A 12,254-nucleotide genomic window follows, 5' to 3' on the forward strand; every position below is an offset into this window, starting at 1 on the left:
CTCTCACCACCTGTGAATAATCAGCGGCAGCTAGTCTTCCACATTTAAAAATTCATACTCAATTTTCCGTCTTACTATTGTCATTCTAACTACGAATATAGTGAGTGGTTTAGCAGAGAGTAGCTGGAGCCCAAGCTGGAGGGACTCCAGCCTTCTCCAACTCCACAGCCCGACCGCCTTCTCCGCTCTCGGGGCTGTGGTTGCCTCTCGGACACCGTAAGTGGTGGTGCCGCGGCGACGACTGGGAAATGAAGTCCGGAGGGACAAACGCTGCGGTTCAGCCAGGGAAACCCGTCGGCTCTTCGGCGCGCAAGCGCAGTGGCGCCCGGCGGCGACGGGAAGCGTCTCTGAACTAGGTGTTCTGTTCGCCTCTGGTGCGGTGTGCAGCTGCGCTCTCCCCGCCGTGGCGGGCCCAGGTACGGGCTGCCGGTGAGGGCGGGCCCGGGGCGTGCGGCTGTCGCGGCGGGACCAGGACGAGTGCTGGTTGCCGCGCGTGCCCGCCGAGCCCGGGCTCCAGGCGTCCGAGCCGCGGCGGCCTCGGCAGGTGAACCCGGCCCCGGAGGGGGCGTGGCCTGGGAAGGGCCCGGCGGTGGCCGGGAGAGCGCGTCGACGCCGCTGGACTCCTGGGCCGCAGCCTGGGCCGGACTGTGGGGGAAACGGCTCCAGAAAAGAAACTGCAAAACGCCGGTTCGGTTCCGGGTCCAGAGCCCTCCGGGCGGTTTTCCGCTCTTGGCGTTCGTGGGTTTAACCCTCCCTCTACTCCGTTTCCCGGAGTTTAAACTTTAGATTAACTCGTTTTTGGCAGTCTTGCTCGTTTGGCGGTGTTTTCCTACAGTTAGTCCTGGAGAGATTTAACCATTTCCTTTTTTATTTACCGTAACCATGTCCACTTGCTAAGTTACTTCCCATTTCTCTAAATTTTAAATCCATTTCTAGCCGGTGGTGCTATTCTTTTGAGCCCTTGTTTTTTGGGCCGGGGAGAATGGGTAACGCCACCTTTAAGCAGCTTTGATAACTGTTTTTGATGAAAGAAAACTTACAAGAGGAAGAAAAGAGGACTAATTTTTGGTTGGCTGTTCCTAAAAAGGGCATCAGTTCTTCAATTGCTGTTTTTCGTATTGAACAACATCCAAGTGCAGATGTGTGGAATATTGTGTCATTTCCTATTACTCTATCTGGATGAGCCTTGCCTGATGGTGCTTAATGCACGCCAGATGGTCTTCATCCCTTCGCTCCATTCGTCTTTATCGTAAAGCACTGGCAGAAAGGTGGCAGGCCCGGTGACTGTGTACCGGCTTCCCACACTGGTTTAGGTGGCCGGACTCAAGGCCCCTGTGGCCTGGACAGTGCCAGGCTCCTTCTCTGCAGATGCTCAGCTTATGGCTTCTAACCTGGTCTGGTCTAATGAGGGTGGGCATGCAGGCTGGATGAAAAGACCTCACAGCTTCTTTCTCCATTCCAGGTGCCTTCCCCAAGAGGGGCAGCAGGGAGGGAGAAATGGCAAGGAGGTTGCTGCCAGCCCAGGTACAGGTGAGTGAAGGCTTCTTTTTGCTTGAACTGCCTTCGGGGTCTAGAGGTGGCAAACTTGTTCATCTGTTGTTGAGCTTCTCTACCCAGTGAAGCTCAGGGAAGGACCAGAGGGCTTGGTAGCTGAGGAACTCTGGAAGGAAGGTGTTTCCCTTGCCTTAGAGCCTGTCTCATACTTTTTTTTTCTTTTTTGAGATAGGGTCTCACTCTGTTACCCAGGCTGGAGTGCAGTGGCACGAACACGGCTCACTGCAGTCTCAGCCTCCCTGGTAGTTGGGACTACAGGCATGTGCCACCACAGCCGGCTAATTTTTGTATTTTTAGTAGAGACCAGATTTCACCAAGTTGGCCAGGCTGATCTCGAACCCCTGACCTCAAGCAATCTGCCCGCCTCAGCCTCCTAAAGTGTTGGGACTACAGGCGTGAGCCACCGTGCCCGGCCCCCAGTCTCATACTTTTTGACAAAGAATTTAATGGGGCTCCAATGCCAGGCCACTGCCACTCCCAGAGCTTTGTGAAAGATTTAGGTATGTTTTTGCCTTGTGGAGGACAAAGACACGGAGGGGTAAAATAATCCCTTCCTAACACTGGAAAATTTCTAAAAGAGAGGCCCTGTATTCCCAGGACCTTGGGAGGCCAAGGCAGGTGGATCACTTGACGTCAGAAGTTCAAGACCAGCCTGACCAACATGGTGAAACCTGGTCTCTACTAAAAATACAAAAATTAACTGGGCATGGTGGTGCATGCCTATAGTCCCAACTATAGTCTGGAGGCTGAGGCAGGAGAATCATTTGAACCCGGGAGGCGGGGGTTGCAGTGAGCAGAGATCATGCCACTGCACTTCAGCCTGTGTGACACAGTGAGACTCCATCTCAAAAAATAAAAAATAAAAAAGCCAGGTGTGGTGGGTCTGGTGGTGCGCTCCTGTAATCCCAGTAGGTCAGGATGCTGAGGCAGGAGAATCACTTGAACCTGGAAGGTGGAGGTTGCGGTGAGCTGAGATCGCGCCACTGCTCTCCAGCCTGGTGACAGAGCAAGACTCCGTCTCAAAAAAAAAAAAAAAAAAGGGAAAATATGTCTGCAGGAGATAAGCTTTGTGCGCCTTTCTGATGATGTACAGGATACTCAGTTCAGCATTTTTAGAGTATTAACAAGGTGGAAACCAACCTAAACCTCCAGTCCAAGGCGAGTTACATAAACTAGATCATCTATACCATGGAATACTGGGCAGCATGTGAACAGTGGTGACTAGGATGCAGTTATTTGTATAATGGGGTTTTATTTTTATTTAAACATAGAACCTTATTTGCATGAAAATCATCTGAAAAGATATAGCAAAAAGTTACTAACTTTTTAATAAAAGAAAGTTGGGTGAACACTTCTTGTTCTTTTGCTTATTGATCTTTTAGAATTTTCTAATGAGCTTTTTAAAGATGATTCTTTTGTTTTGTTTTGTTTTTTAAGAGACAGGATCTTACTCTATTGCCCAGGCTGGAGTGCAGTAGTGTGATCACACGTCAGTGCAGCCTCGACCTCCTGGGCTCAGGCAAGCCTTCTGTCTCAGCCTTCTGAATAACTGGGACTACAGGCACATGCCACCACACCCAACTAATTTTAAAAAAATTATTTTTTTCAGAGATGGCGTCTCCCTATGTTGCCCAGGTTGGTCTCAAACTCCTGGGCTCAAGTAATCCTCCTGTCTTGGCCTCCCAAAGTGCTGGGATTATAGGTGTGAGCTACTGTGCTCAGCCAAGAAGATGACTCTCAAGAAAAGAAGGGGAGGTGGTCCTAGTTCAGAGCAGTGACATGGCATCCAGTGAAGGAGGAGAGAGGTAGAAGAACAGGAGCTTCGGGGGTGGGGAGGGAGACTCCTGACCATAGCCTTCTCCTTTGGCCTGAAAGGTGATCCAGCCCATCACCTGGGACCTCTCCTGACACAGCCATGCCTGGCACATTTTCATAGGCTTCCCTGTTGTGAATGTCAGTGTCCCCTTTCCCAGGACTCAGAGATGGCCCAAGTTGAGGCAGAACTAGGACTCAGTGACCGCCTTCCCAGGCAAGCCTGGTGGCGTTCCACCTATACCTCCCTCAGTGAATGTGCTGGTGCCTCCTTCCGAAACCTGACTCTCAGGTGTCGCCTGTAAGGTGAGAGTTTGGTCTAGGTGATTGGACGTTTCCAAATCTAAATTTGAGTGTTTTGTGATTTTGTTTCATGGTTTCAAGTGCTTATCTTGTTTGACTTCTGTGTTCAAGCTTCCGGAGGGGACAGTGTTTCACTCACCGTAGGTAAATGATAAATGTGTGCTTGGTAACTGAAAAGTTGTCCAGAAATACTTGAAATACTTAGAACCCTAAGTTGTGACAGGGTTGCTTCTCAGTCGTCCCATGGTGGGGACGGTCTTGGATGAACAGGAATGGGTTTGCCATTACAGGAGTCCGTGACATTCAGAGATGTGGCCGTGTTCTTCAGCCAGGACGAGTGGTTGCACCTGGGCTCTGCCCAGAGAGCCTTGTACCGGGAGGTGATGCTGGAGAACTACAGCAGCCTGGTCTCGCTGGGTAAGGAGCTTTCCTCCTGATGCAGAATCTTCCGGGAGAGCACCTTAGCACCCTCCAGGGAGCACATTTGCAGGACTTGGCCAGGTTGGCTCACAGGTGGGCTCCAAGAGTGGCTATTGCCATTCCCCTTGGTTGTACTGAGAGACTTTGGCTTAGTAGAGTTGATGAAAGGCATCTTTTATCTGCTTCTCCTGTCTTCTGCCCGCTGAGCTCTGTTCCCTGAGCCCCACAAGGTGTTCTTGCTGAGAGGGGTGCACAGTCAGAGCCCTCACTTTCTTCCTGAGACCACCTCCTGGTCGTCCTCTAGGTGCCCAATTTGAAGCCTCTCTCAGAACAAACCTCCTCCTTCCCTGTACTGCCCCTCTGTCCTGGGCACTCTGGGCCTGGACCTGCCTGCCATGATGGCCACTCATGTCTCTTTCTTGTTCTTGAACAGGGATTCTCTTTTCCAAGCCAAAGGTCATCTCCCAGTTGGAGCAAGGGGAAGACCCCTGGATGGTGGAGAGTGGAGTTCCCCAAGGCGCACATCTAGGTGAGTGACAGAGTAATTGGGAGATGGGCATAACATTTTCCGACTGCCAGGGCACAGTGAGGAGGCTGTGCTCAAGGATCTCCTTGATGTGCCAGGCCAGGTGGGAATGCTGGGAAGGCAGATCCTTTCTCTCTACTTTTTTGATTACTTGATCCATCAGTTTCAGGGGAGGGTTGAATTCTCCCAATATGGGTTGCACTGTTTTCAGATGTCTTGTAATTTGTAGGATATGTAATACAGTGTATCATGTGTAAAGGTTTACAATTCTTTCATGCTCCTTTTTCCTTGCTTTTACTGGATTGATTTCTTTTCCTAAATTATTTTCCTTAGTGGCTTGAACATACACTACATTGTTTTTTTTTTTTTAATCACTACAATACATCCCTCATAGTTTCATCTTGGAACCATCTTTTGCTTTGATTTCTTTGGTGTACAACTTATCACACGTGGTTCAGCAGGGGGAAAAAAGCAGATATATGTATATGTATTTAGATACATGAAAGAGGGAAAGAAGGTGTGACAAACAGTAACAGTTATGGAATGTGAGTGGGCTTCCAGATACTCATCATGCCATTCTTCTCTTTTCTGTGAAAATTTAGAAAATGATGCATCCCAGATCCCGGCTCCTAAGGCGTGTCACTTACTCCCTATGTGCCCTTGGCTGACTGCATTATCAGCTTCTGCATTCATTCTCCTGTGAATTCTGTCTGTGCTTCTGGCGGTAGAGGAGGCCTCTCTTGAGCTTTACCACTTGTCTGGTGTTTATTTCTCACCTGGGCAGGTCATGGGCTTTCTGGGTCAGTTCACTTTTGCGTTTTCATGACCTCTGTCTTCACATTTTTCCCTTCGGTTCCACTAGAATATTTTCTTGGGTAACGTTTCTTGGAAACGTTCGTGTGTGCAGTACCTGTACGTGTCTAAAATCAGTGGGTTTTTTCTCTCCTCTGAGATTTGTGTTTTGGATCAAGAATTCTGGCATCTGTTGTTTGTTTGTTTGTTTTTTCTTTTTCCTGTTGTCTAAACTGCTCCACTGTCTTTTGGCATGGAGTGCTGCTGACAAATAATCCCATTAGTCCGATTCTATTTCTTGTATAGGTAACTTGTTTTTTCTTTTCTGTCTTCTCTTTGGAATCTTACAGGACATCATCTTTATCTTTGGATTTCAGACTTTTTGTTGGGTTATATGAAAGAGCACTTTTTTTCTTTGTTCTTTGGCACTTTACTGGGCCCTTTGCTTTGAAGATTCAGTCCTTTCTTTCGTTTCAGGGATCTTTTGTTTTTGCCACATTCCACCAACAGTGTGAGGCAATTGACTGCAAGAGTAGTGATACAATAAAATAGAAATTCAATCAGAAATCTAGAAAATAAGTAGATCTGTAGTAAGGACCAGAATGGTAGCTATTAATGAGTTTCAGATTTCGCTGTGAGCTTTCTGGTTGGCAAATAAATCATTGGTATCAAATTGTCAGTGTTGTTTTACAAGCATTTAAAAAAAATTAATTATTTTAAATTTGTACAAATTCTACGTGCTATTGTAAAAATAGCAAAAAAAAAGTCATCTGGAATTTTACCAACTACGATCAATTATTGTTGTTTATTACCCATTCAGCCTGTATTTGTTTAAATGTGTTTGTGTGTGAGAGACAGACACAGTGAGAGAGAGACAGAAAGATTGATTATACAGTTTGTTCTCGAGCCTGTTTTTAATTGTGAATGTCCTTCAGTTATTCAGCCCTCAGTGAGTAGAGGCCTACCTCATTGAGAGAACTGTCTTGTATGTTAAGCCAATTAAACAGTCTTCCTTTTGGAAATTTTAGTTTCCAGTTTTTCTCTGTTATTAACGTTGCTAAGATGGTTATGGGAGTACAAAGCCATAATGTGAAGAGACAGAGGTACCAAGAGTAAATCATCACAGTGTGACGATATGAGTATTATGATTGAAAAGGCAAGGCATGTGGATTAAAAATCCACAAGGGACTATTTGAAACACTATTCAACTTCATTAAATTAAAATCAATGAAATTCCAACAAAGCACAAGTTACCATTTTTCCCTTATTACCAAGGATTAAGAAATATATATCCAATGTGTTGTCACTGCTCTGAGTGATAAGCAGTATCGTTAGTGGGACTGCAACTGGTACAGTCTTTCCGAGGATGGTCTGGCTTTGTTAAAATCAATTCCAAGTCTAGAAATCTTAAGATAATTTCTGCACAGATAACTGTGCAGAGTTGCAAAGATGTTGTAAAAGAATATTTGTTATAACTTGAGGCATCACTGCCACAAAAGGAGGAGGGTAAATGACTATCAGAAAGGGATTTATTAAATGATGTTTTCATGCATTGTACATATTATATAGCCATTAAAATGATGATGTCAGCTTACATTTATTGACATGGAGAGAAGCTCATGATTTTTAAGTGAAATGGAGGTAAAGTTACTTTCAACTCATTTTAATTTTTTAATTAAAAGTTATCTTTTTTTTTTTTGAGATGGAGTCTCGCTCTGTTGCCCAGGCTGGAGTGCAGTGACGCGATCTCAGCTCACTGCAAGCTTCGCCTCCCGGGTTCACGCCATTCTCCTGCCTCAGCCTCCTGAGTAGGTGGGACTACAGGCGCCTGGCACCTCGTCTGGCTAATTTTTCACATTTTTAGTAGAGATGGGGATTCACTGTGTTAATCAGGATGGTCTCAATCTCCTGACCTTGTGATCCACCCGCCTCGGCCTCCCAAAGTGCTGGGATTACAGGTGTGAGCCACCTTGCCTGGCCCAAAAGTGATTTTTTAAATGCAGAAAATTCTGGTGAGCTACGTCCCACATATGATAGTGATTACAATTGCATGATGTATTTATGGGTGAGCTATATGTTCATTTTTATAGTTTTCTATATTTTTGTTATGATGATATATTTCTTTTGTAGTTAAGAAAATAAAAGCTCTTTCATAAAATACAAAAGAAAATCATTTCTTTTGAATCAATGATTCCATTTCTTGTACTGTATCTTAAGTAACCAAAAAGGTGGACAAAAAATTACTCTCAATAATGTTCTTTTCTCCCAGTATTCGCCAATATCATGATAATGGTGTTGGTGTCCATTGAGTTGCCCAGAGCAAAAGCTAGGAGTCACCCTTGAGTCCCCTCTTTCCTTGCCTCTGCGCTCTATTCGTAGGTGAAGATACCTGCCAGTGCTACTTGCAGAACATCCCAGATCTGCCCACCTCTTTCCATCTCTTATCACCACATGCCATTGCCAGCCACCACCATCTTCATCCAGGAAGAGTGCATGGGCCTCCTCATTGGCTGTTCTACAGCTGCCCTTGTTCTCTTTCTCCCCGGCCCCATAACAGTTTGTTTTTCATACAGCAACCAGAGTGATCCTTTTTAAACAAAAACCATGTTATGTCATGTCCCTTCTAGCCCTCAGTGATGCTGATGAACTTCCAATATCTTCGTGTATCCTAGAAAACTCTCTGTGATATAGCCTGTCCCACTTCTTTTCCTCATTCGTGACACTCTCTCTTTTTTCACTCTGCTTCAGCTACCATCAACTGCTGTATGTCCTGGAAAACAGGAAGTTTATTCCTGCCTAGGGCCTTTGTGTTACTGTTCTTTCTGACCGGAATCACCTTTTTACCCACATTTTTGGCCAGCGTTTGTTATTTAGAACTCATCTTTAATTTCATTTTCTCATCACCCAGTTTAAAATAGTTGCCTGTTCACTCTTATTACACAGCACTTTGTGTTTTCTTACAGTTCTCATTGCTCCTTTGTACTGCTGTTGATTTGTTACTTGGTCTTTGTCTGTACCACACTGCTAGAATGTAAGCCTTGAGAACAGGCCCTTGTCTGGCTTGTGCCCTGTCATTCCCAGAGTCTTAACCTTTGCGTAGCACACAGTAGGCATTCAGTAGATATTACTTGAGTAAGTGGATGCTGTTATTTACAGCACTCTGAGGAGGCCTGGAGCACCCTGTGTTTGGAAGAGCTCTTCTCTTTCATTTAATTTTAGCGCCTCTGCAGTTTTTCCCTTGGAATTTACCTGAGTGCACTGGTGGCTGCCCTGGGAGATGAAGCCGAGGGACACAGGCTATGCTCAGAAGGGCCTCATACCCTAGTGAGCTATGCTTTGTTAATAGACCAAGACTGGCTCCTCCTGTTGTCCCCTAATTTCCTCAGCCCACCTATATGTAGGTTTCTTCAGACCCTTCCCACCCACACATCTGTCGTCCTGCTTCCTTCCTCCTCCTCTTTTTCCCATCCTTTCCTAAGATTTCGAGGCTATATTTTTTTAACTATCCTTGTGTGTTTTTATGTCACTTTTTTTTATTCTCTGTTCAAGAGAGACTTACATGTTTTGTCTACTTTAGGATGGGAAAGCTTGTTTGAAGCCATAATTTCTAAAGAAGAAAATCAGGAAGTCATGAAAAAACTCATAATTGATGGTGCATTTGACTTCAAGTTGGAGAAAACCTACATAAATGAAGATAAGTTAGAGAAGCAACAAGGCAAAAAGAACAAACTTTTCAGGAAAGTGTTAGTTACCATCAAAAAAGTCTACATGAAGGAGAGGAGCTTTAAAGGTATTGAATTTGGGAAGAACCTTGGTCTAAAATCATCACTTATTAGAAAACCCAGAATGGGTTCCAGAGGAAGGAGACCCCATTCACAGCAGTATTCAGTTCTCTTTAAACAACTGGGGGTCAACACAGTGCGTAAATGTTATAAATGTAATATCTGTGGGAAAATCTTCCTCCACAGTTCCTCCCTGAGTAAACACCAGAGAATCCACACGGGAGAGAAGCTCTATAAATGTAAGGAATGTAGGAAAGCCTTCAGCCAAAGCTCATCCCTAACTCAGCACTTGAGGGTTCATACAGGAGAGAAACCGTATATATGTAGTGAATGTGGAAAAGCCTTCAGTTTCACCACATCTCTTATTGGACACCAGAGAATGCATACTGGAGAGAGACCTTATAAATGCAAGGAATGTGGAAAAACATTTAAAGGTAGTTCATCTCTGAATAATCACCAGCGAATTCACACAGGAGAGAAGCCCTATAAGTGTAACGAATGTGGGAGGGCCTTCAGTCAGTGCTCATCTCTCATTCAGCACCACAGAATTCATACTGGGGAGAAACCGTATGAATGTACTCAGTGTGGGAAAGCCTTCACTTCAATATCGCGGCTAAGTAGGCACCATCGAATTCATACTGGAGAGAAACCCTTTCATTGTAATGAGTGTGGAAAAGTATTCAGCTATCACTCAGCCCTTATCATACATCAGAGAATTCACACTGGTGAGAAACCATATGCATGCAAAGAATGTGGGAAAGCCTTCAGCCAAAGCTCAGCTCTCATACAACATCAAAGAATTCACACTGGAGAAAAACCCTACAAATGTAATGAATGTGGGAAAGCCTTCTCTTGGATTTCACGGCTTAATATACATCACAGAATTCACACTGGAGAGAAACCATATAATTGTAAGGAATGTGGAAAAGCCTTCAGTTCCCACTCAGGTGTTAATACTCATAGAAAAATTCATACTGGAGAAAAACCTTATAAATGTAATGACTGTGAGAAAGCATTCAACCAAAGCTCAGCTCTCATTCAGCACCAGAGAATTCATACTGGAGAGAAACCATATAACTGCAAAGTGTGTGGGAAAGCCTTCAGACAGAGTTCATCCCTTATGACACACATGAGAATTCATACAGGGGAAAAACCTTATAAATGTAAAGAATGTGGGAAGGCTTTTAGTCAGAGCTCATCTCTTACTAATCATCAGAGGACTCATAATTGAGAAAAACTGTATAAATGCATGTAGGAACCGAAGTTTATTCTGTGCTGAATTTCAAAAAATTCATTGTGGGGAGAAAATGATGAAGAGTAGTTAATCATGGGTAAAACTTCAGAGTTAGACCTCATCAACATCAGAGAGTTCATGATGCAGGGTAACCTTGGGAATGCTAGAAAAGCTGTAAAATGTTTGTTCATATGTTCTTAAGTTATTACCATGAAATTGAGAAGTTTTAAGATTGCAGGGTTAGTATTTGATTTTCTAGTGGTGTATGATAACAGCTACCAGTTTCATGAGCATCACTGGGAAACCTGCTGTTTATGTGCAAGTACAGCCATAAAATCCAGACTTCAGATAAATCTAGGAATCTAATTTTTGAAACTATTATGCAAGCCAATGGTACTAGAAAGAATGTTTTAGAAAAGAAATATGTACAGGTGACCCATAGCTACCTCACTGTCACTAAAATGTTTTCTAATAGTCTTAAAGCAGATTCTTTACTTCCTGATTAAGACTTTGAATTGTTTCTCTGCTTTCTAAGCCATTCGCCTGAGAAGAAAATCACTCCATAAACTATGCAGACATACTACCTTTGAGTTTTCTTCCTGACTACTTGTTCCAAACTCTGAGTCAGATCTAAAGTCACTTTAAGTCACAGAGTGCATGGTATTTCACTTGTTTTTCTCATTGAAACTGATTACCTTTGCTGTATTAAATTGCTAAGTAAAGGTCATTCAGACAACCATTGCTTTTGCAATTTCCTGAAAAATGTTAGAAATTATCTCAGAATGTAGCTAATAGGGAGCACAACTCAGCTCCCAGGGTGTGCCTGCTTCTGTGAGTTTTCTGGTTACCAGCCACTAGAAGGCCGAGCAACAGTGTGGAGCTCAGGGTGTCATCCTTGGAGGTAAAATGAACCAGATGACTTTCACCCTTATTCCCACTTTTTTGCCTTCGTCAGACAATGGTCACTTTCTCCCTACCTTCTGAAGGCCCCTGGGCAAGTATTTAGGCTCTGAGTTCAGATGCTCTTTCCTCCAGAAAATGGACTTACATTCTTCCACAAGTGATTTAGCTCGTTTTGGCATTTCTAAAATGTGACTCGTAAGATTAGCGAGCTAAAAACAGTTACCTCACAAGTCAAGCTAAAATTGTTGGGCTTTACAGAGGCTAACATCTAGTTTAGCCAAGTTTGTCAGGAGGGGGCAAGCACTTAAGGGCTGAAACCACCCATTTCATAAAGTGCTAAGTTGTTTTTCTGCCAAGGAACTGTAAAAAATAGACAACAGGAAAGTGTTACTGGGAGCATAGCAAAAACCATTGAATTCAGCTTTTGCCTCCTGGGTTACTCAGTCTCATTGTTTCAGATTTTTGAAGAACAGACTTTCTGGATCATTGAATGCTTCATCTCTAATCCTTACTTCCCACCACTGTTCAGTTTTTCTATCTCTACCTAAGTTGGAAAAATTCCTGGGGAAATATACCTTCCGCAGTATTAATAGTTTTAAAATCATCAAAAAGTTAAATCTGAATTAAAATCCCACAAACAAAACATTAGGCCCATTGTCTTTTTTAAGACAAGATCTGTCAAAACTTGAAGTAACAAATAGTCATTCAAGTTTGATGCAAAATCTCCCAGAGGAGATAATGTATAAGCACAATTTTGCTAATATAACCCAGTGCCAAAGCCAGGCAAAGTACAAGAAATGAATATTATAGACCAATATTACCTGTGAACAAGAGATGAAATCCCAAGCGAAGCATTAGTAAATGTAATCCAGAGCACCTAAGTATAGTTAAGAACATGATAAATGTAGGTTTATTTATAGAAAGCCTA

At 43.7% G+C, this 12,254-nt stretch overlaps 1 protein-coding gene and 1 pseudogene across 2 annotated transcripts; one reads left to right on the top strand and one right to left on the bottom strand.

The window, feature by feature from the left end:
- The window catches only part of LOC100425559 (F-box/WD repeat-containing protein 2-like), a 31,360-nt pseudogene extending 30,476 nt beyond the window's left edge, over window positions 1–884 (bottom strand).
- Window positions 316–11,162, top strand: ZNF879 (zinc finger protein 879). 2 transcript variants are annotated; one of them, XM_015141619.3, is made up of 5 exons: window positions 316–687; window positions 1,463–1,530; window positions 3,960–4,086; window positions 4,523–4,618; window positions 8,985–11,162. In XM_015141619.3, exons 2-5 carry the CDS (start codon window positions 1,498–1,500, stop codon window positions 10,418–10,420), a joined length of 1,692 nt encoding a protein of 563 aa, XP_014997105.3. In that variant the 5' UTR covers window positions 316–687; window positions 1,463–1,497; the 3' UTR covers window positions 10,421–11,162. The 2 variants fall into 2 exon arrangements, with proteins under 2 accessions (XP_014997105.3, XP_014997104.3); XM_015141618.3 differs by having other exon boundaries at window positions 316–416.
- Window positions 11,163–12,254: the final 1,092 nt, after the last annotated feature.

This window comes from Macaca mulatta, chromosome 6 (genome assembly GCF_049350105.2).
Source record: "Macaca mulatta isolate MMU2019108-1 chromosome 6, T2T-MMU8v2.0, whole genome shotgun sequence".
Lineage (NCBI taxonomy): Eukaryota > Metazoa > Chordata > Mammalia > Primates > Cercopithecidae > Macaca > Macaca mulatta.